Source organism: Phyllostomus discolor, chromosome 1, assembly GCF_004126475.2.
Source record: "Phyllostomus discolor isolate MPI-MPIP mPhyDis1 chromosome 1, mPhyDis1.pri.v3, whole genome shotgun sequence".
Classification (NCBI taxonomy): Eukaryota; Metazoa; Chordata; class Mammalia; order Chiroptera; family Phyllostomidae; genus Phyllostomus; species Phyllostomus discolor.
The window spans coordinates 67073275-67098550 of NC_040903.2; the positions used below are offsets into that span (position 1 = coordinate 67073275).

The 25276-nt window shown below is 45.0% G+C and overlaps 1 protein-coding gene across 2 annotated transcripts in view; it reads right to left on the reverse strand.

The window, feature by feature from the left end:
• FAM171A1 (family with sequence similarity 171 member A1) overlaps positions 1 to 25276 on the reverse strand; it is a 127323-nt gene that overhangs the window by 54105 nt on the left and 47942 nt on the right. For both annotated transcript variants that reach the window (XM_036024131.1, XM_028505869.2), the window contains exon 2: positions 734 to 961. In XM_036024131.1, the coding sequence (XP_035880024.1) occupies positions 734 to 961 (228 nt within the window). The remainder of the gene's footprint in view (positions 1 to 733; positions 962 to 25276) is intronic.

Here is a 25276-nt window from a genome sequence, read left to right on the forward strand (position 1 = left end):
AGGAGGTTGTGGGAACCCCCGATTTATATACAGCCGGTCAGTCAGAAGTACAGGTGTCAACCTGGACTTTCCACTGGCATCTGAATCGGGGTGTGTGTATATTGGGGTGTGTGGCGGTCTCATGGGGCTGATCCCTTAACCTGTGGGTTCTGACCCTGTCTCCAGGTTGACAGTGTCAGAATTGAGTTCAATTGTAGGACACCCAGCTAGTATCTGAGAATCTGAGAAGAGTTTGATGTGTACAGAAAGAAGCCCGTGTTTGGGGATGAGAAGTGTGCAAAGTGAAGCAGAGTACTGAGTGAGAGGAAACACACAGAAGTGTTTTCCCTCAGCAGGTGAGAAGGGGGAGGAGAAAGGCCGTCTCACCAAGATGCCCCTCATCTTTGGCCAGCACTGCTCTGAGGGCCAGGGAGCCTGAGCAAGGAGGCTCCGTGCCAGGGCACTGCCCCATGCATCGGGCTGGTTGTGATCAGGGAGGTACAGAACAGGACGCTGCAGAAGTGAGCAGACGCGCTAAGGCTTTGACGCCATGGTTCGTATAGGAAGGTGGAGCCCCACCACCTTCACAACCAACCCCAACTTTCTCCCTATAAGGAGGTCCCACAAGGTAAAGCAGAGACTAAGCAAATATTTTCCTGATTGTCTGACTTCCACTTTCAAAATAATTTCTGTGACTGACTGTCACTAGCCTGACCGTGAACTCTGTCTTAGAGAAAGGTTAAGAGCACCTTACCAGGTAATCGGATTGGCTTCCACGGGGCAGAGTTTGGCACGTAGGCGTGTTTCGTGGCGGTGACGATCAACTGACTGCCCAGCTTATACCGGAACTTGATGAAGACGACACCATCTGTCCCTGAGGTGCCAGAGGCGATGGAGACCTGGTTGGTGAAAATCTCGATGCGCGCATCCGGGACTGGCTGATGGGTGCTGGCGTCACTGATGTGGACCTTCAGTGTGACCTCTGCAAGAGGAGAAAGCAATATAAAACCAACTGGGTCCCTTTGTTACAGGGTGCAGCCAAGAGGGGAGCCCAAATAGGGATTTGGAATGGGGTCCAGAACTCAAGGTGTTCAGGAAATATTAAGATGTCCTCACCCCCACCGCTTCAGGTATCAGTTTGGGGGAAGGGACAGATGGAGCAGGGACACTGAGAACTGTTTTGCATAGCAACAGCTTTGCAGCTAACCTCTAGCCTGGTAATTTAACATATCTATAACCTTTAACTGGTTGCATAGATATGTTAAGTAGCTGTGGCCATGCTCTGAGCCAGGGGGATGGAAGTAACTTCCCCACCAAGATGTAACTGGGGGGCAGGTCCCCAGAGTTATAGCACCTGCGTGGGAGCTTGGAGAAGACTGGCTCCCTGACATGGGGCCACACCTGCCCAGACTCACGATGGCAGCCCAGTAAAGCTGGAAGGATATGAGAGTGATGGCAAGCGTAGCCAATTGTGGGAGGAATTGGAAATGGGGCTGCAGAGGAAGATTGGTGCGGGGATTTAAGACTGGGCTGCAGCAGCCATTGCTGGGAGAACCACGTGGTTTTGGCTGAGTGGGGACTCCCATGTCCATTGTGCAGAGAGAACCATGTGGCTTTCCCAGAGTGGGGACCCCTGCAGCTTTAGAAGGGGAAACCACCACCTGGCTTTAGCAGAGATCCCGGTGACACAGCTGATGGTGCCAGGAACCGAGGGAGGCCTACCAGCCAACACGGATTACTGGGAAGAACCAGGGGCTGCCTGAGCACCGGACTTCTATTTCTTTTCCTGAGATACAGTACCCCAGACTGGGCAAAGGGGGAAGGAAGGACTATGTGTGTTTGCGGGTGTTTTAAGGGACTTTGGGATTTTGGTGAAGACATTAGGTCACTACTTTAAGTCTGTACAGCATTAAATAAATATTTTCTTTCCTTTTCACGAATCTCTGGCATTGAGAGACATCTTTCCTCTGGCAGCAAACATAATGAACCTGGGGGGTTCCTTTCGGGTAATAGTATATCGTCCCAGGCCCCCCCTTGTTGTTCTGTAACACCTTGAGCAGTGATTCTGCTATAGATGCTACAAGAGGTGGCAAGTGCAATATGATAAGAAAATTGAGGTCTACACCCAAAATACAATTAATTTTAACAAGGGAAATTTCCTTCTTAGAGATCCTATTTTATTTTACATGATTTCCTATTTTGTTCAAAACCACTGGCCCTCACAAACTGTGTTCTCTTCACCCCTCCCTTCTCACACCAATGAATAATTGAGATAAAAATTCCATCCCTTTAAGACATTGTATAGCAAACATAATACTCTTCTATCCTTCCCAGTGTTGCCTGCAAACACGGCCTGAAGAGGCTCAAGCTGCTGCAGAAAGACCCTGAAGGCTCAAAGATGTGCAGCCATAGTCTTCGAAGGTCCCAGCAAACGTGGACATGACCAACCCAGGATCGCTGGGCTGCTAATCATGAAGACGACCCAAACACGGTCCAAAATGTCATGAAAAGGGAGAACCCATAGAGTGGGGGGAGAGAAGATCAGAAGAAGAAAAAAGTACATATATGAAAAGATGAGTGAAGCTGAGTCAGTAATATTGGCAAGAAAACATAATGAATGCAGAAAATGGACAGATCCAAATTAATGTTAAAATATTAAAACTGAATGGATCATATTCAATCCATGTAAGAGATGTTTACTGAGCTGCTGCTACACTCTGTGCCTAGAATTGAGAGTACGTGTGCAAACGACTACACTAGTGGTGAAGAAAAGGAGTACATGGGCACGTGCTAAGCCTGGAGGACATCTGGTGCAGGCATGAAGGGGGCACTGGTGGAACAGCATGGGCAAAGGCTCAGAGGCAGGAAAAAGCCATGTGTGCTCCCTAAAAAACAGAACAGGTTCTGAAGGCTGGACAAAGAGTGTGAGGGGCCTGGGGCTCCATGGGAGACAAGGCTAGATAGGCCAGTGGGGGCTGGGTCTCTCAAGGCTTCAGAAGCGATCTGAAAGGATCGTCCTCTGCCCCGGGGCAATGGGAAGGCATGAGGGTTTTAAACAGGGAAGTGGACATCAAACTTACATGACAGAAACATCTGGCTCTAGATGAAGGACAAACTGGGGCAGAGACAAGACTGAAGACTGAGCTTCCAGTTAAGAGGCCTCTGTAATACCCCAGAAGAGGTATGGGGCCCAGACTCCAGCATCACAACGACGTCAATGAAAGGACCATGTTCCGGAACAGCCAGAGGTGTATCCTGCTCCAACAAACGTCATTTTCTTAAATGCTTGCTATCCAAAGCTCTTCCACAAATGGGGCAACCACACTGAAAAGGGTTTCTTTTGCTTCGAGAACTTCCACCTTGGTAACTTGCTTGGTAACCTTATGATACTGAAGCAACCTTTTCAATACTGTGAATGTCAGGTAGTCAATCATCTTCTCACCCATTTTTTCACATACTGACTTAATACATTTCTGGACTAGATGACCATAAAGAAGAGCTAAAGATCCCTAGACCTAGGGACTCCCACGTCTGTGCCAAATAAATGTCTCACAACCTTGCAGAGAAAAAAAAGTGCTACCGAAACTGAACTTGGTTGCTCCATACTACAGAAGAAACCCAATGCCAAAAGAGGGATAAAACCAACACCATGAAAATCAAGGACACGACATCACAGAAGCTACGCAGTCAATTCCCTCCAATCTTATCACTGCCGTGTTAATGCAGGTTTGCAGGATGTACCCCATCCTCGTTTTCTCATTAACTTGGTTTTCCCTGTCCCCGGGCGGTGTGCAGAGTTGTAACATCAATGAACTCAGCTTTCATTAACATTCCCACAGCAGTCCTCTACATCAGGGCAGTGAGAAGGGGGCTTTGTAGGACTGCATGGAGGACTCCTGCAATGTTATGGTAATGCAACATTTACTGACAGTCGGAGTTACAAGATTTCTGCTTGGTCTCCACTGTTTGCTGGGAGGGCAAAAACAGCTGAGATCTGGAAGAAGCTGACAGATTCCTAAGTAAATACAGAAAGAACGAGTTCTACTGAAATCACTGTCCTCAAGCCTACCACTTGATTTTTTTCTAAAACAGGAAGCCGAATTTATGTTCTGCAATTGTGTACTTTGAAAGCGATTATTTAGCTACTTCTTTTAGTGTGACAGGACGTGAAAAAATGTCAATATACCTAGGTAATAACTATAGATCACCGGGGTAGTTTGTTAGTTTTGCTGTTTGCTTTATTCATATGATAGTATATCATGAACAGTTCTCCAGTTGAACAGCACTAGATTGAGTTCATTTACAAAAAAACCAGATTTTACTTTTTTGCAATAGTTTCAGGTTCACAGAAATATTGAGCAGGAGTTATTGAAATTTCCCACTGGGGTATCATTTTTCTGGAGTAACACTTAGAATTAGATTAGCCATTCAACAACAAAGAGAATTATTCATACCACAGGAGTAACCTTATGACTAGGTGAGTGAGTCCCTATTTACTGCCCCTAAATCACTCTGCAGGTCAAAGGAAGATGCTACAAATGGCCCCAGGCCCGAGTGTGCATTGAGATGTCCCGTGCTCCTCTGCTGGTCAGTGAAAGCTTCGGGACCCGGCTGAGATGGGGCACCTGACAAGTAAACCCAAGCTGGAACACTGTTCTTTCACTCCTTGCGCTGCATCCCCATCACCAAGTTCTGCTGATTTTAATTCCACAATATATGTTTCAGAGCTGGCCCCTCCTTCTTGTTAACTAACTGGCCCCTGCCATCTGTCACCCAGACTGCTGCACAGCCTCTTCACAGAAACTGCCACTGTCCTCAGACCTGCCCCTTGCAATCCCACTGAAGCCAGTGGGAGCCATCTGAACTGCTGATCTGATCACTTCCTGTCCTGCTTCACACCCTTTAGTGCCCCCAGATGTGGCCGGCTGCCTATCTTTCTATGGTCCATGAGGTAAGAATGGTTTTTATAGTTAAGTGATTTTTTAATCAAAAGAATAATAGTTCATATCACATGAGAATTACCTGGAATTCAAATTTTAGTGTCTATAAATAAAGTTTTTTTGAAACACACCCACATCCAGCCATTCACACACTAAGGCTGTTTTTGCATTGCAAAGATGGTATTCAGAAGCTTTAACAGAGACCACATGGCCTGCAAAGCTTGAGCTATTTACTTTGGGCTCTTTAAAAGAAAAAGAATGTGCCAACTCCTGACCTAAGGGATCCATTTCACATACCCCAGGTCATCCACCACCACCCTTCCTGGTCCCCATGTAGTGCCCACAGGCCCGTGGACGCTGTCCCTCCCTCTCTCCCTTCCACTTCCCATCTCCGTGGGAAATGCCTTTCTGCAACTTTACTTCCGTGTTGCGAATTCCTGTTCATCCTCTAAAAGTCCTAGTTAAGGTTTATTTGAGAGACCACTCCTGACTCACCAAACCCTCTCCAAACTGGGTCGAGGGCCCTCATCCCCATTCCCCCGGACCGCCTACACCGACACTGCTCCCCATCCACTTCAGAGCAGTGGGCCCTCGCTGCAGGCTGCCTGTGTGGGCCAGCCATGGTAGGCAGACCCCTGGGCCCGAGGAGCTTCCAGCTTTAGATACTACATAAATTCCAGGTATAATCATGAAATGGGAGGAGAAGTGCCTCAAAGGAAAACTGGGCACCACAGCGCAGAGCATAATGGATGGGGGACCTACTTTCAATGGAGTGGCTGGGGAGGGCCTTTTGAGGAGGTGTCCCTGCAGCTCAGGCCTGAAGGATACACAGGAACCAGCCAGACAGAGAGGCCCGGGCAGAGGGGCAAACGTGGGCGTAAGAAGGCCCTGGCTGCCTGAAGGTGCAAGGCCTGCACCACACACTTATCCCTGCTCCACAGTCTCTGGTGTGCTCTGTGGGTGCCTCAGGAATAGAGGTTCTTGTTTTCTTAAAGTTAATTTTTATAACCTTAAGGCCTAGCCTGGCACCTAGAGCAGGGTGTGTCAGTAAGTTTGTAAAATGAATAATTGCCAGAATGAAAGAAACCACCCCGTAATGCTGTACTGTCCAATGTGGAATCCACTGGCCACTCGTGGGCACACACATTTAAGTTTCAATCAATGAAAGGAAGTCACATCAGAAACGGAGCTCCTCGGTCACACCAGGTACACATTTCAAGGGTTCAACAGCCAGCATAGTAGTAGTAGCTCCCGTACTGAACAGGACAGACAGGTTTCCTTCACCGAAGGAACTATTTGTGTTGCAAACTCTTACCTCAGAATCTGAATAAAGAAATCCAGAGCATCAGGATAGTTCAAGGGTCTGAGCCTGACTCAGCCCTCGGGGATCTGACCTTCACTTGAAGTCCTAGCAGTGACTTGAAGGGCTCTGTGTGCTCTCCACCCCGACCACACGCCTCCCCGCCCTCATTCCCTGCTCCTCCCCGTTTCAGGGGATCCAAATGGCTCTCCCTGGCCTGGCACACGCTCCCCCGCCCAACCCCAGACACCCGTCCACGCAGCTTGTTCCCTCAGCTCCTTCAGTTGCTGTTCCAATATCACCTCCCCAATGAGGCCTACACTGACCAGTAGCTAAGTTTTAAAACCATTACAGAAATTTTAGAACCCAGATAAAAGTAGAGAGAATAGCAGGAGGAAACCCTCTGTACTGATAAGTAAGTTTCAGTGACCAACTTTTGCCCATTTTTGTTTTATTAATTTTCCTCCCTATTCAATTTTCCTCCTTCCCCACCTTTCCTTCCTTCCTTCCTTCCTTCCTTTTTTGCTGGAACATCTTGAAGGAAAGCCTAACTATTATACTCAATTTCATTATTTCCCCATAAATATTTCAGTTTACAACAGATAAAGACTTCTAAAAATCATACCCAAAATAACATTATCATACCCAATGTATAAAATAATCTCTTTATATCATCTCATACCCAGCAAGCATTCCATTTTCTCTGATTTTCTGAAACTGTAAAAGGGTGTAGAGCAGGGGTCCCTGGAAAATAGCAGAGCATACTCCCCACAAACCATGACTGGGGAGGGGGAAGTGGATGATACAGTGTTTAAGATACTTTGCATAATGATGGCAAGGTAACAGCTGTGCTGCTGCTTAGGGCACAAGGTGTATGTGACCTTAAGAGTGTATCATGACTCCTGACATAGCCAGAGGAGGCTGACGCCCCTGTGTCAGGGGAACTCTTGCCCTGACTAAAGATGGCAGCTGAAAGAAGATAAAAAATATAGGGAACTGGCAAAAGTAGCACCTCATAGGAGGGGCTGTATATGAGGTCACATAGGAGGTTCAGGGCATTTAAAATAAGGGTGGGATGAGAGGAAGGGGGAGCAGCCATACAGTCTGTAGTAAAGCAGCAGCCATGTGGTATGGAGGAAAGGGTGTAGGAGAGGGTCACACTACAAGGTCTGGAGTAAGAAGGGGAAGACCCAGCAGAGCTGATGGAGCTGCAGAGACCTACCTAATCAAGCACAGATTTGTGGGAGATGCTTGGAGCTGAACTGTGACCAGGAATGCTAAAGTACAGACTTCTGTTTCTCTGAAGGACGTAGGGAGAAGCCAGTCTCTTGGGACGTGTTCCTCCCTGGACTCCACCACAATCCAGTGTAACACAACACATGTTTTCCTGAACCACTGCATGGAGGCTGAGAACAACGCACCCCAGATCCTGAAGGAGAGAGCTGCTGCAAGAGGATGGCAACTCTGAAACCCACAAGAGCACATTCCAGAGAGGATGGAGATCCATTTGTGCAGCTGGCTTAAGAGTAGATAAGGATAAGGGGAACTTCTGGGCATGGTTTTGGCTTACAGCCTGGTGGGGAGCCAGGGAAGTGCTGGGTGTCGTGGGAGAGCAGGGCTCTGAGCAGGAGTGCTCTCAGCCGCCCTGAGATAGGCGCCCTGTAAATAAAAACCTGCTCCTTCAACACTTATCGTTGGGTCACGTGTTAAGGTGCAACATGGCAGAGCCCTGGTTCGCTCAGTTACAAAAACAGTTAAAAAATAAATAAATCTGACCATCCTATCTGAAATGTCAAACCAACCCCACCACGCACATCTGATATTATTGTGCTCTACTTTTTCTTTTCTGCATGACACATCAGTCCTGGCGTGGCTGCCGTTTATGGGTTTATTAACTAACTGATGACCAGAATATAAGCTTTGAGAGAGCTCTTTTGTCCGTTCCTTTTTTCATCTTTAGTCATGGATCTCAAGCATACAGAATAGTGTCTGGCACACAGTAGACGCTCAATATATGTGCTGAATGAGTCACTAAAACTAACAGGCATTTCTGGATATCATCTGGTACATGACCCAAATGTCCCTGGGTTTTGTTGTTGTTGTTGCATTTACTTCTTATTCATGATTGTTTTAAATAGATATGATCAAAAATTCATTTGAAAAGCAATAATCAATTCAGATAACTAATTGTAATTAAGCAGAAAATCTTTACTGATCAGCTATTGTATGCAGAGTATGATAGGAGGTACTGTGGGAGATTTTAAAAAACAATAAAAAAGAATGACTCTTGTTTTTAAGGAGTTTACTGTTGTTTTGGGGCTGGGGGTAGTGAGGACCAACCCTTGGTTCAGAGAACAGAAAGGATGAGACTGGGTAAGACAGACTTTAAAAACACAGCTAAGAAGACATTAATGGGGCCTGGAGTTTATTAACAAAAACAAATACAAAGAAAGTAAAAAGATCTGAAAAGTATCCTAGAGATAGAGGTGGAACGGGGGTGACATTATAAGATTGAACCAGGGCACCCATGAGCCACACTGTTGAAGTCGAATGGGCACTGGCTACACAGGGCCACACTGTCTGGATATCGGCCTTGAGTGTGGCTTCTCAAGCTCACAGGGAGATGTTCTTGGAAGAGGTGAAAATGGAAGCCGAGGCTGGAAGGATGGGTAGCATGGGAAGATGGGTCTGGGGGTGGGCAACCCAGCGTCTCCTGAATGCCTTCTTCCATTTGAATTCTCTCCTACATCACACACTGGGCCCAAGGCAGGAGCCAGAAACTTGCTTCCCGACCTCCCTGGTAGCTAGGAAATAGGAATGGACTTTTGTCTCTGCTAATCTGATGCCTTCATGCTGGATTCTGATTTGAAAGACAGCAACATAAAGAAGCAGTTGCTTTTCCTGACAAAGGGACCATGGAGGCATCTGGCTGGGGACAGCAGTGCAAGCTGCCCTGTCTCAGTGCAGGAGGGTGGTAGGGTGTCCCTGGCTCAGTCTCGCCATATGGCCTAGGCATCCTTCTGGCTGTGAGCCTCCTCCTGGAAGTTCTATGAGCTCTCTATACGCTTTAATAAACATTTTTCCTAGTTAAACTAGCTAGAGTGGGGAGTAGTGTTCCACACTCAGGCTCTGTACTGTCCTGGCAGGGCACTATATGGCTGAGGATCTTTCCCTGAAATTGTACCATCTGGTTCTGCCTCCAGCCGCTGGCTTTCCTTTCCAGTATCCATGCTAGTTAACTGCTTGAGTCCACATCACTGGGCCTCAGGTCCCCGGATATTTGGCCAAACATTACCCTGGGTGTTTCTGTTGGGTGTTTTTTGGATGAAATTAACATTTAAATCGGCAGACTGAGTAAAGCAGATTGCTGGTGGGCCTCATCCAGTTGGTTGAATAGAAGAAAAAGGCTGACCTTCCTCTTGAGTAAGAGGATTCCTCTGGCCTGACAGCCTTTGAACAGGCCCTGGCTGCTTCCTGCTTAGAGACTTGAACTGAAATTCTGGCCCTTCCTGGGTCTCAGGCCTGCTAGCATTTGGACTGGAACTCCACCATCAGCTCTCCTGAGTCTCCTCTGGCTTGCTGACTCACCCTGCAGATCCTGGGACTTGGCAGCCTCCATAACTGCATGAGCCAATTCCTAATAATATATCTCTGCATGCAAATATATACATCTGATTGGTTCTGCTTCTTTCGGAATGCTGACTAATGTAGTACCCATCACAGGTTCCCATTCTGCTCCTCGTCGTGGATGGACCATGAGCACGTGCTCAGGTCTCTTCCTCTTACACACCCCTTCTCAGCACACTATTTCATACTCAGGAATTCAGTCACTGCCTCTAGAGCATTCCAAAATTTTCATCAGCCAGCCAGAGAATCAAGAAGGAAGAAACGAGCGCTCAGGAATTCTTCCTCCGCCGTGATTCAGCGCTCCTTGGCACTTGGCAAACACACAGCGTTTGGCTCTATGGGCACAAACTAGTCCTTTCTCAGTACTACAAAGAACATCTGCTTTGTGGGTAGAAACTAAACATTATCTTTGAGCCCAGCATCATCTTTTAGTCATTTCCTTTCCACCTGCCCCAGATTTAGAAGTAAATGCAACAAGGCCTTGTCTAATTGTTGGCTTGCAAGAAGGCGGATCTAAGTAGCATGCAGAGCGCAAACACCCGAGGAAGGAGCGGAGGTGCACAGCCCACGGGCGCAGGAGGACCTGCCATCAGCGTGGGACAAAACTGCCTGCACACATGGGCAGGCCCTGTGGAAAGCATGCTTTGTTTTTCCTTCTCCCCGTTCCTCTTCCAGGAACATATACCTTGAGGTAGTTTTCTACAAAGGCAGAATGCACGTATTTTATCACTTCTCATCTAAGCTCCAAAACCAACATTCTCAACGTCTCTGTTATAGTCATGTGCTAACTGGTTCTCTTCCAGATCAAGGTCCCCTGTGGTGTGCACTGGGCACAGAGCTAGAACAATGACTTTTCCCTGTGTTTTTCACAGTCTGAACTTCCCACTTTTTGACAAACTCTGGCTTCATCCTGGAAGGCAATGTGAAGTCAGTAAACTCTCATTGTTTTTTTGTTGTTTCTTTTGTGAAGTTTTGGCTTCCTCTCACCATTTTTCATTCCCTTTATAACTCCTCAAACTGGCTGGTGTCCTGGGATTTTAATTTTTTCTTTCCTTCCGGTTTTTAGAGCTGTTGGTTCCCATAGGGCCCAATATGTTCTAAGCAGCCATGGGCCCTGCAGAAAGAAAGGCCATTTCCACTAGGTCAAGCAAAAGCCTTTCTCCCAAGTTGCTTGGAACCCCCATGGCTGCCTGTTGCCAGGGAAAATGTGGAAAAAGAAGTCACTCTACTTAATCCCCAGCACTATGATTAGCTATATTTAACCCAAATTCAGAGGAGTCACAATGGCTTTTGTCTCTTAAATAAAACAATAAAAAATTTACTTGCTCACTTAAAACATTTTCCAAATGGGAGGTTATTCCTGAAATGTTACCAGACCTTTGTTCTAAGAGATTTTGCCTTGTTATTTGGCATTGACATTTTACATTATCAGAATATCCACTGAACTTCCACAACTTTATATACCACTTCCAGGCAACGCCCAACATGTTCAGAAGCAGCTTTCTGTATATTTACTTTATACCCATGAAAGGTTTGCTTTATGTTGTAATCTGATGAAGTTAGCATGTGCTTCGTTCCACCAAAGCTTTCTTGTCATTTGTTCCCTCCCGTCTTACACAGTGCATAGTACAGCCTTATGTTGTTCAATTTTATTTTCTTTCAAACTTCAGTAAATCATGTCCTTAAAGTAAATTATGTATATTCTTAAAAAGACCTATGTAAAGTACAGGGTGGGGCAACAGTAGGTTTACAGTTGTTCATATGGAAAGTAACACAATAGTTAATAATACTAATGTAAGAATAAACTGTTTTGTGTACTCACAACTGCAAACCTACGTTTGCTCTACCCTGTATATATGATGTCTATCATATCATACATTATACAATCTATTATATATAATTATAGCATGTATTAATATATTAATATGTACATTATACATAAATCTTATATATAGTATATGAGCATAATATTTTACATTACATGTTACATATAATATATAATATAGTTTAATAAAAACCTGCTACTATATCTTGGCTATTATAAACAACACTGCAATTAACAAATGGGTGCATGTATTCTCTTGAATGGTGTTTTGGGTTTCTTCAGATACATACCCAAGAAGTGGAATCACTGAGGCATGAGGCCATTCCATTTTAAATATTTTGAGGAACCTCCACACTGCTTTCCACAGTGGCTGCGCCAGTCTGCATTCCCACCAACAGTACATGAGGGTTTCCTTTGTTCCACATCCTCGCCAGCACTTATTTGTTTATTTTTTAATGACAGCCATTTTGACAGGCATGAGGTGATATTTTATTGTGGTTTTAATTTGCACTTCTCTGATGATTAGTGACATTGACCATTTTTTCATATGTCTATTGGCCATCTGTATGTTGTCTTTGGAGAAGTGTCTATTCAGGTCCTCTGTCCATTTTTAAATTGGACTTTTTTTTGGTATTGCATTCAATAGATGAGTGGATAAAAAAATGGTGGTGCATATATACAATGGAATATTACTTGGTCATAGAAAAGAATGAAATCTTACCGTGAGAATGCGTGAGAATGGATGGACCTAGAGGGTATCATGCTAAGTGAAATCAGTCAGTCAGAGAAAGACAAACACCATGTGATTTCACTTATATGTAGAATCTAAAAAACACAGAAAATGAACAAACAAAATTGAAACAGATTCATAGATACAGAGAACATACTGATGGTTGCCAGAGGGCAGGGGTGACTGGGTGAAAAAGGTGAGGGGATCAAGAAGTACAAATTGGTTCAGAGAGGTGAACTACAGCATAGGAATACAGTCCGTCATACTGTGAGAACTATGTGTGGTGCCAGGTGGGCACTGGAAGTGTCAGGGGAAACACTGTGTGAAGTATACAATTGTCTAGTCACTATGCTGCACACCTGAAACTAGTATAAAATAATATTAAATGTAAAAAAAAAACCCCTGCTAATCCTATAAATCCCAGACTTCCCTGAACCCAGATTCCAGCCCCACTAAAGCATTTGGCAATCCTATATGTGTTTATATAATTCTAAAAGTAGCAGTTTGGTGTTCTTCTGCAAAGACCGAGACTTCAGGATTTTCACCAGGAAGAGAAGGGATAATGCAGACATGCTTCTGAGGGACAAATGGGCCGGCACCGGTCCTCCTTGGTCCCACAGGTCGTCCCCTCGGCTGCCTTTCTCTGCTCGGACACCCCTGCTCTTGACTGTGCTGGGGGCTGCCCTAGACTTTCTCCACTGATCAGAGGTCATGACACCTGACACAAAACTCCCACCCATGTGGGCTCTTCCTTGTCAACGGGACCCTAATTTTCAGTGGAGGAATATGATCTCTGTAGTTCCATTTGAAGTTCTAAGCAGTGTAAAGCACATGGGAGACAAGTTTGCTGCTGCAGCCCCTGGGAAGTTAGAATCCACTTTGTGTCTTTTTGTGTGTACTGTCTCTGGAACCTGGCTCACCCTCTGGAGCCCCTGAAAAGACGGCCGGGTGATCCCCTCAACAGTCCCGGCTACAGTTCGGAATGAGGGCTGTGTGGGGCGCTCCTGCTGGCGGCCCCGCCCTCTGCAGGGCCTGTGCTCATCCCCCTCCACCTCCCTGGTCTGTCTGTCTGTCCCTCCCACACATAGACCTCTGTCCTGGCAGGGGTGCCAGATGTCTCCAGGCCATCAATCAGCACATTACTACTGCTTCCCTCAAGAAACTTGTACAAGGATTAAACTGATCATCCTTTTAACAATACTTTCTAACCAACATCACCAAGTTGCCAAGGATGCTGAAATGCACAGCAAACATCCACACAAGCACAGCAATTCCAGAAGCTATGTCGTATACACACAGAATGCGTGATATGTACATGCACAGCATGTATGACACTTTCTATTTTTTCAAGTGACAGGATGCCTTTTTCTCCTCACTGTAAACACCCTCTGTAGTGAAAACAGAAAATGTAATACTCAACAGCCTGTTTTGAATTTCTGGCCAAGGATCCTGTTAAGTCTGTCCACCCATAAGATGAATGGCAGCAGTCATTCTCTGTGACTGCACTTGGTACAGGATGTGTCTTTCTGGAGCTGCTTCCATGTGCAGGCTATGCTAGTAACCCACTTCCCACTTAGGGAAAGGGGTACATGGAAATACCACTACTACAGACAGAATGCTATAAACAGAATGATGCCGCTTGTTTCCAAAGGCTATCGTTATATCAGAGTGATGTGAAAATAGTAATAAAAGTGACACATTTTGTGGCCAGCTTTGGGGGTTAGCTCAGTTATCTCAGGGTAAACGCAGCCACAAGTGCCTCTGTGCCCCCGCGAGTGCCAGCGAGTACTCTCAGGCAAATGGGAAATGGGTTAAAGCAACTATAAAGTGGCTACATTCTTGCAACTAGCCAAGGGGTTATTTAGGTAAAGGTCCCAGGGTGATCTGAAAATTACTGGTGGATTTACTTGATTCAAATGTACAATTTACATTTGAATATAACCAAGTGTCATCAGGCAAAATTAATGACAGTGTTCCTGTGATCGCACCTAAAAATGTTAACCTAAAGGGACACTGTTCCAAACCTCTCGATGTGGTGGCAGCAGGAATCACTCAGGTGTAGCTTTAAAATGAGAATGTGCTTCCCTATCTTAGGGGAAGCATCTCTAAAAACCAATTTAAGATAAAAGAATGCTTTAACAGTTGAAAAGAAATAACAATATCCCTGGCTGGTGTGGCTCAGTGGATTAAGTGCCAGCCTGCAAACCGAGGGGTCACTGGTTTGCTTCCCAGTTGGGGTACATGCCTGGGTTGCAGGCCAGGTCCCCAGTGTGGGGCGTGTGAGAGGCAACCACACATTGATATTTCTCTCCCTCTCTTTCTCTTTCCCTTCTCCTCTCTCTAAAGATAAATAAATAAAATCTTTTAAAAAAAGAAATAACAATAGAAGCAGGTATTGGACAGTGAAATGATGCCAAATATGGCTAAAAAAAAAAGCCGTGGTTCCAACTTTCAAGAACTTTTCCCTAAAAATCGATCAGTATGTAAAAACCTAACACATCCTCAGTATAACAACTGGAATATGAAAAAGTGAATACAGTGCATGTGTTCACAGGCTTCACACAACATCCTCCACAACAGAGCTCTGACGACGCAGCGCTGCAGTGACAGGAGGACCTGCAAGTAGAAGGAAACCGCTGCAGCCATGGAAAAAGGGTTCTGCCCCGCTGGTGTGACGTTCTCACCACAGCACAAGGGCCACTTAGGAGAGTCTGGAAGAATCCTGGAATTGTGAAGTTCATGAGTGATATTAAGTACATCTATAAAGTTAACAGAGACACCTTGCCAAGCTTTAAAGCTCTGTTGGAGGATGCTAGTTAAACGGTTGCCAAGGGAACCTGGTGGAGGAAAAATTCTTGGTGTGTGTTCCCAGATCTCCTTGTAACTAGAAAGATGCACTTTTAATAGTTCTTTGTCTAGGGCTAGATCAAGAGTAAAATTACATGGCATGTATTTTGGATAAAGAAACCTTCAGATCAGGTGGGACTTATCTCGAATATGCAAGGCTGATTCAACATTTGAAAGTCAATTAATGTAATCCATCACATCAACAGATTGAAAAAGAAAAACCACATGATCCTGTTAATAGATGCGAAAAGAAAGAAAACATTTGACAAAACCCAGCACCTATTTAAAATAAAGCACTCAGTAACCTAGGGATAGAGGGGGACTTTCTCCACTTGACAAAAGCTAGCTACAAAAGCGAAAACAAAAACCCTACAGCTAACGTCATACTTAGTGATGAGAAACTCAAAGCTTTGCCTCTAAGCTCAGAAAAAAAGAAGGAAACCTTCAGATGTTTGTTTTTAATTTTTTTGAAGGAAGTCATTTCTCTCTCTAGGAAGAGACCAGATAAAAAGTGCTAAGAGGGAGCTGGGGGGGACAGCGCTGACTCATTGATGACTTTGAGAGTTGAAGAGGGGGCCAACGGGGCCAGCTGCAGGGGCTTGCTGGGGAGCTGTGAATGACTCAAGTGTGGGAGGCTCTCTGGCCCTCGAAGTTTTATGAAAGAAGATAAAGGTCCTTGAAGCAGCTGAAGTTTAGTCAATGTGGTGATTAAATTACACATGTGTGCTTATCCTTTCAAAGAAAGAGATATTTAACAAGCTACAGGGAATCTATTATTAACATCTTCTTTTCTGTTTCAGATGAAGCTTAAATATCTGCGGGCAGTTTATGGTCTTCGACACGATGCCCAGGGCAATGGGAAGAGTGTGCACAGAGTGTTTTGTGGCCAAAGAGTCTGGGGTTGGCTCCCAGGCTCCTCAGGTATTTGCTGTGTGATCTCAGTCAAGTCCACCAGTCTCCTTATGCCTCCATTTCTTTGTCCACAAAGCAGGGATTCTAACTGTTTTTTGAAAACACTGTAGCATCTGTCGGAGGACAGGCGATGGTATTCGTAAGGGGTTTGCTGGCTGAACATCATCCCTGGTCTTGCCTCCTGGCCCTCACGCCTTTAAGTTGCCCTGGTGACACAAAATCTCGAGGCCACCACCACCTCTGAATGAAAAAGCGTCTCAGTGAAAGAGAAACAAAAAAGGAAAGATGGTATGGTTTTCTAAGCACTGGGCCCTGACAACCTGTATTTGAATTTCATCTCTCTACTTCCTGCTGAATGATCCTAACTAGCATTTCTTATCTATAAAAGGGGGAGACACCCCCCAAACATCTCAGAGGGCTATAATGAGGTGTTAAGTATAAGGTATCCAGCACATAGCACAGCACACGATGAGGGTTTAATAATTGTTAACCATTTTTATAATTAGCATATTGTTTCCCAATATTTGACTCAAATGAGGACCACCCAGGGTCTCCAGCAAGTTTACAAAAGGTCTCCTGAAAATATTCATGGGGGGAGCGGACTACGCTTGACTACAGTTCATGGAAGATTCTCCTTTCTCTTCCACATCCACCACCGACACTCCCTGAGGACACGGGTAGCTGGACAGAACAGCAGAAGCCACTGTTTGGAGAGAATTCTCAGGGGGTCTTTGTATTTTCGCACATCTTGTGAATGAGGCACTGACTAGCCTTTGGTGTGGAGTCTCTTCAAGGCTGTTTATTTAGTGAACATTCATATACAACAGACAGTGCCTCCCTCTGAAGCAAGGTAGAAGCCTGATCACAATCCCAACGTGTGTGTGCCTGGGGCGGGGGGTCCACACCACCAAGAATTTGTGGGACATCAGCTGGGTGCCCTACAATTCAACCCAATTCTGACTGCCTGGAGACGGTGCTGGATCCCACAGGGCAAGGACTTCAAGGCTGCCCCCAACTGCCCCCACTTCAAACATCAATCTCAAATTCAGGTTGTTGCCTATGCCTCTAACTGACCGGCCACAGATCAGCAGTTCTACCCCCTCGGGTTTGACTGATTTGTTAAAGCATCCCACAGAACTCAGGAAACATTTTACTTGGCAGATCACTGGTTGACTATAAAAGGATACAGTACAACTCAGGAGTGGCCAGAGAGAAGAGATGCATGGGGCGTGGTGTGGGGGAGGGTGTGGAGCTCCCATGCTTTCCTCCGGCATGCCACTCCTCCCAAGTCTTCACACGTTCACCAGCCTGGAAGTCCCCCCAACCCCCTTCTTTTGGGTTTTTATGGAGGCTTCATTACATAGGCACAATTGATTAGATCACTGACCGCTGGGCACTGATTCAACCTCCAGCCTCCCTTCCTTTCTGGGGGGTCTGGGGAGCAGCACGGCAAATTCCAACCCTCTACAGACACGGGTGGTCTCTCTGTTGAGCAGTCCCCATCCTGAGGTGTGTTCCAAAGGTTATGTCATCAGCATACCAAAAGACACCTTTATCACTCTCATCACTTTGGAGAGTCCAAGGGTTTTAGGAATTCTGTGACAGAAACAGGGACAAAGGCCAAATACATATTTCTTCTTATAAATCACAATATCATAGGTAGGCACACCTACTGCCTATTATAAAAGATTGGGCTTCCTGAAGCTCAGGGTTTCTCACCTGTGACGCAACCCATTGCATGTACAGGTACCATCTGGCCCTCTTTGAGTTGCCCCATGGGAAACGGGGCTCAGGGAACTGGTACAAGAACGCTGATGCTCTGGCTTCTGCTACTGCTGCAACGAAGAGTCCATCATCTCTGACCTGGAAGTATTATGCCTTCTACCACCATCTGCACAACTGTAGCAGGCTAACTTATTAGCTACAAGTAAGGCAGAATCCCAAACCCTTCACAGTTCCTGACAGCCTCTAAAAAACCCCCAAGGAAATCCAGGAATTATGAAGGCACTCAGGCAGGAAAAAAGTGTCTCCAAGGGTCCTTGGAGAAGGGCCAGGAGAGTCAGAGAATTAAAAAACAAAGACAAGAGAGTCCCAGGTTTAGGTAATGTCTTTTGGCTTATAAATTTTTTTTTTTTTTTTTTTAGTACATTATGGTCCCACACAACCTCAGAATCTAGAGCTTGGCACTTTTTTTTAAAAGATTTTATTTATTTATTTTTAGAGAGGGAAGGGAGGGAGAAAGAGAGAGAGAGAGAGAAACATCAATGTGCGGTTGCTGGGGGCCGTGGCCTGCAACCCAGGCATGTACCCTGACTGGGAATCGAACCTGCGATGCTTTGGTTCGCAGCCCGCGCTCAATCCACTGAGCTATGCCAGCCAGGGCTAAAAATTTTTTTTAAAATCAGATTTTGGGTTTTCAAATTCTTAAATGACCAAGATTGTCCTTTTCTCTTGGCAAATTATAACCACTTGCCCTCCTTATACCACACCTACTCCCACCTGCCAGCCACTCCTCTGCATCAGTGTAACAGGGTCATTCTGGTAGGTTCCATGTGCCCAGCCTTTCCCATAGGACGACAGAAACAAAAAGCAGAACCTGAAGGTTTTCCACTCCAAGCATCGGTGGGCACTGATCATTTTTAGTTCCCTTTTACATCTTAAGAGTTGAAAAGCCATCTTTTGATCATCACAAGCAATACCAAATGAATAGAGTTAGAATCATAGGCCAATTAGATTGTTAGCTGCTATTCATTTAACAGTTGAAAATACCCATTTGTTTAGTGAAATATCATTTCTGCTTTTTAAATCTGTTTGAATAAATTCTGTATCAATGAGACTGAAAACTATGCTTACTTCTACACATTACAAAACCTTACAATGTCCTGATAGACACCAATGTTTGTGAATCCAATCAATGGGGGGTTTTAAGAAATTTAAAACTTTTCACAATTCAAATCTCCTGCTTCATCTGAGGGTAAAAAACATCTGACCATTCTAAACAACAAAATACTGTTCCTTGTGGGTTTTTCCCATAGTGAACACCAATGTACAATATTTTCCACAGTTTAAATTTATAGAATTCTTAATTTGTGCCAAATGGATTAACATTTCGCCTTCCAATCTTTATAGCTCATGCACTTGCATCAGTGTCACTAAAGGGGTTTCATTTTCTGCTTCTGCCTTGAAAAATGAGTTCCACATTCCTCTTCACTGCCAACTCGATTAATAATTCTGCAACATAAAATGGAGATTTTTCCAACTTGCAATAGAGAAGATCTGCCATGTTTTGTCTTACACTTAAAAGTCGATGCTATTTTTAGCTCTCCTTCACCAGGGCATTATTAAATGTCACCTGTTAAATGGGTCACAGACGTATATTCAGCACTGAATAATCATTTGGCTTAGACCAAGAGCTCCAAAGCCATTAGAGTGGCAGGGCCACACCCCAGAGAGAGCCAGCTGGCCAAAGGCGTCAGGAATGTAAGTGTAGGCAGGAGAGTCCACGTGTGAACCACATTAAAGGGAAGTCCCAGGTGGCCCCACTGCTGACCAGCCTTCCTTGCTCACTAGCCAGGGCGAGAGAGCTGGTCTACGTGCATTCACGGCACTTCCCGGGGCTGAAAGTGCACCTTCGCACTGGGAATGTGACCCGAAAGGACCTGGGGATGGGGAAGAAGTAGCAGAAAGTGTCAGGGGCTCCATCCCCACAAGGAAGAAGCAGTGGGCCTCAGCTGTGCTGTAATCTTGAACCCTTCACTTTGCAGACCGAGGAACTCCAGGGTCTCACCCAACGTTACACAGCTCGTTTGTAACTGAGATAGGGCTGTGAGGGCCAGTAGGCACCTGTATTTTGCTGTGTATAATGCACACTTTTTTTGCCAAAATGTTTGAGGGAAAAAAATAAGGATGTGTGTTATACATGGGTATAACAATTACATACCACGGGTATATTAAGGCATAATAATACCGTGCACAATGAGCACAAAAACATCAGTGTGTATTATACACGGGGATGCATTATACAGAATACAGTATATTAGTCACGTCTTTTAATTCTGTATGTCTGATGCTTTGAACACATTGGGGCTTTGCTGACTCTGGAGGGACTGCCCTTCCCAGGACCACCTAACTCCTAGTGATAGCAAACCACTGTCTTCAAGGGCCCACCTGTACCAGAGCCCCCACCCCCACGACCTACTCCGTGAAGCTCTCACACTCAGGGTCACTAACCCCCTGCCCTAGTCACCGCAGGGCCAGAGACCAGATAATAAGAGCCCCTGTGCCCCGGAGCCCACTGAAATTACTCAAAGCCAATCCTAGCCCTGCCTAGCCTGCTTACCCTGCCTTGCCCATTCCTCCCCAAGAAAACCACAATAAAGGCTCTCGTCCATGTTTCCCTTGCTCCCTCTGCCTCCTGACCGACGTGGTGCTTCCCCAAGTGGTCCCCCACGGCATGCTATGACCTGCCTTCTTGGAAACTGTGAGTGTAACAAATTGTCTTTTCAATGACAGTTGTCTCCCAATCTGTTGTACCTGAATAATAGCAAAACCTGTGTTTTAAAACAGATGACTCAAGGTTTTGCTGGCTGAGGGATAAGCCCTGAGCAGAGCATTGGCATAGAACTAGAGTTACACTTGCTCTGAGGGAGAATGTTCTAAAATTATGGGCTGTGAGAATAAATGGTATGTTCCACATCACAGAAAACACCCTAGCAGTGGGGGGAGAAGACGGCTCATCAGAGAAGAACAAGAGGAACTCTGGTCAGTTCTGATGACCCTGTATGCTACCTTCTAAACTCTGTGGCAGTCTTAAAGTGGCCTAAGGTATCAGAGCAGTGAATGAGAAATTGCAGACTTTCAACAGCAGAGGATCACTGAAGATTTCTGAGCAGGGGACTGAAGCAATTCATCTTATAACAATATGCAACAATAGACCACAGCAGAGGGAAGCTGTAGGTGGAAGGAATAATGAGGAGATTACTGTTGCAGTTCAGTCCCAAAACTGCAGTGAGGGGCTTGCTGGTGCATATGTATGTGTGTATGACAGTGGGGACAGAAATAGGAGGAAGGGTAAACTTGAACTTGAACTGACTGCCTCTCACCACAGGTGAGGAGAAGTGATCCAAGCAGAGGCTCTTAGTGGAACAGATAACATAGCATCATGAGGGCAGGGCCTGATAGCATGGACAGAAACCTGCAGAGGGCCCACCCAAACAGTGCACATTCCGTGTGTGTGTGTGTTTGTGCATGGAATATATATCATATATACACGACAGACACATCACAGGTATCACTTCAGTGTGCAACCGGACTGTACTTTTCCTGCCGGGTCCAACCCCCACTTCACATTCAGAGGCACATTTATCCAAATCATTTGATTCAAAAATTAGTTTAAGTTATAGACTTACGTTCAGGTGTTTCACAGCAAGGCTACAACAGATAGGATATTTTAGGTTCTCCTTTGAAAAGGTCATATGAAAATATTATCATCATGCAGAGGAAAAATGTTCAAATCACCCTTTCATCAATATCAGTAAATTTAGAGGAATTCATTCATTTAGCTCTTTAAGGAGATGTTCTTTTAAAGCTGACTGTCAAGACCATCTGATTTGGGTTGAAGACTCTGAAGGATGACCCAAAAAATACAAGTGAGGGCACTGAGAAAAAAATGCACCCTAAACACCACAATCTGCACCCAGAGAACCAGCAATCACTTCCGCATTCCCATTCTTCTGCTCAATTAGGTCACAATCACCTTCTCATTGGAACTGAATTGGGCAAACATCCATCATAGCTGCACTCCTGCAGGTCTAGCTTCCTAGACCGAGGCTTTCCATCAGGCCCGTGCAATTCTGGAGTGAACTTGAAGGGCCTTTCCAGGGCTCGGAGTTGGGACACTCTGTGGGCAGAGACACACACTGAAATCCAGAGCGGTGCTGGTGCTGAGACGGTCTCTGCTGGGCGACCTCACTTCCCGCTTCCGTGTGCGGACCCAGGAGTGGGAGGAGGACACGACCCACACTCCCTCAACGGGGCAAACCCTTTGGCTTGTTTTCGGGAAGCTGTGTGTCAGCACAAATCCCACGACTTCCCACTCGCTTGCTGGAGCTGTTGGATGCCATACACAAAGGCCATCTGGGGGATGAACCCATGACCTTGGTGGGACACAAACGGGGTTCTGAAACGCTTGAGCTAAGTGGCCACACACAGAATTAAATAGTTACGATTTCATCCTAAAACAGGAAGAAACTTCCTATTTTAAGTTATGGTTCCCCCCAAACCATAACATCCATATCACAAACATGTGAATATACTCTTCCAATACTGTAATGTTTGTTTTTTTTACAACCAACCAACTAGTGAACATTTAGAACTTATTTAGGAGCATGGAGGTGATGGGGGGAAATGAAAACTTTTCTTTTTAATGATTAGAAAGCAGTAAACATTTTTCATGCTGACCATATGCACATATTAATGTTACAAAATCACTGGTTCCTATGCACGCAATCCAATGCGGTACGTTATGTTCCACGCCCAGTATACAGCCAGAGTGCGCAGGATTTACTTAGGAAGGGTGTGTACTCTATTTAGCCAGAAAGCAAAGCTGTTATGTCATTGTGAAAGTCCATAGATGCTAGGGGGATAAAGAGAAAGTCTTGTAAATAGACAAACATCTGTTAACATTTAATTTTTAAAAGCAGAAAGCTATTTTTTAAAGATATGGAAAATCTCAGACATGTTATCTAGAAAAAGTCTGTTTTGATCAGTATTTCTCTAAGGAGCGGATCTGGTTTTTCGACATAATCTTAAAAAGGCAAATACAATCTTAACATGAACAGCAATTCCTTGTTGCAAACCTGGTCGTACTTTAAACTGTGAGCATTCTGTTTTCTTGCTCATTTCTTATTATTATGTAATTTGCAAATAATTAATTAATGGAGAGAGATAACTTAAACATAAATATAATCCAAATTAGAGGCAAGCAGACACCAAGTCTATCGTATTTTCTAATGCACATATTTACTGAAATAACAGATATTCAAGTAAGCTAAACAGGTGCTCACAACTCACAGTTTAAAAGCAAATCAAAGTTTTCAGTCTTGGCTGGTAGCAACTGCCTACATTTTAAATGAGATACTCAAGGCGGCGAAGTAAATCAACCAAGGAAACAAAGTATTTGGAGGTGAAGAATCTAACTTCTAAATGTTTCTTTCTAGACTTAAGAAATTAGCATTTGCTATGACTTCTTTTCTGCAATGTGAAAGAGAGTTTATCAATTAAAAACATAGGAAACATGAAATGCTAATATTTTAACATAAAAATTTCAGTGGTCATTAAATTATTTTTGTTTAATGATAGACACAGTCTTCAACTAGGAGAAAAAAAGAACGTGTAAGGGTGATGTTGAATTCCTAAACTTTAACCTCTAACTTTGATAGGTCTCTGGGGTTAGTTCTTAAGCAACAGATACAAGTTGTCTTTTGGGGCTGGGACCCACTAGCCTGATGGTAAAAGTGAGTTGAGCTTAACTAGCCAATTGCACTTGATAGTAAAGTTTCTTTCTGGCCTTAGAAAAGCCCACTGTGAAAAAGAACGACCCCTTTCCCATCTCTGTTGCAACACTTGCAGTGCCGGGGTGGGGGCGCAGGATATGGGAGTGTGAGTGTTGATTTGAGCAAAAGAGTTTGGTGAAAGGAAATTGGTGGGAAGGAGTAACATACAATTGATCATTCAAAAAAAAAAAGACCTCTTATAAATGTACTGGAGAAAAGTTTCCAAATAACTGTCACATAGGTTCTATTATTATTTGATCTCAGCAGTAATCTCATGACACAGAGCAGGCATTCTGGGTTTAGAGAAAAGGGAAGTGTGACCCACAAAGCTTAGTGATATCCTAAAAATGGCAGAGCTGAGGTGCAAGCTGGTCTGGTCCTGTGGCCCAGCAGTGCAGCAGCGCCCAGGCCGGCTCTGCAGAGAAGCAGCTGCCACCCCTCTCAGCTCCAGTCCTGCTCTCCCGCAAGGGCCTGTTTACAACAAAACTTCCTTCCTGTATAAAGACCTGCTGGACCTAGGCATCAGTCCTCCAGAGGTCTTCTGTCTCCCTCTCCACCTCCCTGAACCTGGTAAGCACCTTTGTAGCAAGATGGACCTCAGTCACTATGGGCAAGACAAAGGAGGGAGATTCCCAGGGAAGGGACAGAGCCCAGACAGCACTGCACACTGGGAACTGAGGGATGCCGGCAGGGAGAGTGGAGGGAGGCGGCTGTGCACACTTCTCTTCTGAGCCTCACCCCTGTCTTTCATGCAGTCACAGCCCACAAGGTTCTCCCTGTGCCCCCAAATAACACACATGTACAATTACTGCCTTCTTTTCCAAAAGAGACCACTTTTACACTTGGAATCTAAGCATTTCTGTTTGAAAAGACTGAGCATGCTTTTTTGCTCCTTTGTAAGCACAACAGGGGACTTGAGTATGCTTTTTGCCATCATAGGCATAATCTCAATGTTATCATTTCAAATGCTTTCATTTGCATTTAACATTTAAATAAATTGGGAGTAGAGGGAAAAGAGAAAAATGATTAACTGGCTAGTGTGGCTCAGTTGGTTGGAAGGGTCACCCCATAAACCACAAGGGCACAGGTTCGATTCCTGGTCAGGGCACAAGCCTAGGCTGCAGTTCCATTCCCGTTGGGGCATATGAGAAACACCCGATTGATGTTTCTCTCCTTCTCTCCCTCCCCCCCTCCCCCCCTCTCTAAAATCAATAAGCATGTCCTCGGGTAAGGATAAAAAAAAAGATAGTGAAAAGTTTAATCCATATTCCCTTTTAATTATTTTTGACCCACTTGCTGCAAAAGTAGGTAATGATGTTTAAAGGCTCCAGTCAGCGTGAAGTAACCTTTGTCTTCTCTGTGCTTGTGATTTTGTTTCCTCCTCTAAACAGACCTGGTCTCCCTCCTGCCATGAAAAATGTGTGGTAAACACAGATTAACCTCCATTCATCCTGGGACGAGCTCTGAAACACCGCTCTGGAGGCTGAGGCTGGAACCCAGGCGATGATTCCTTCCTCCTCCAGGAGGGAGCGAAGGCGGTTGCTCTCGAGATCCTAGGAAGGA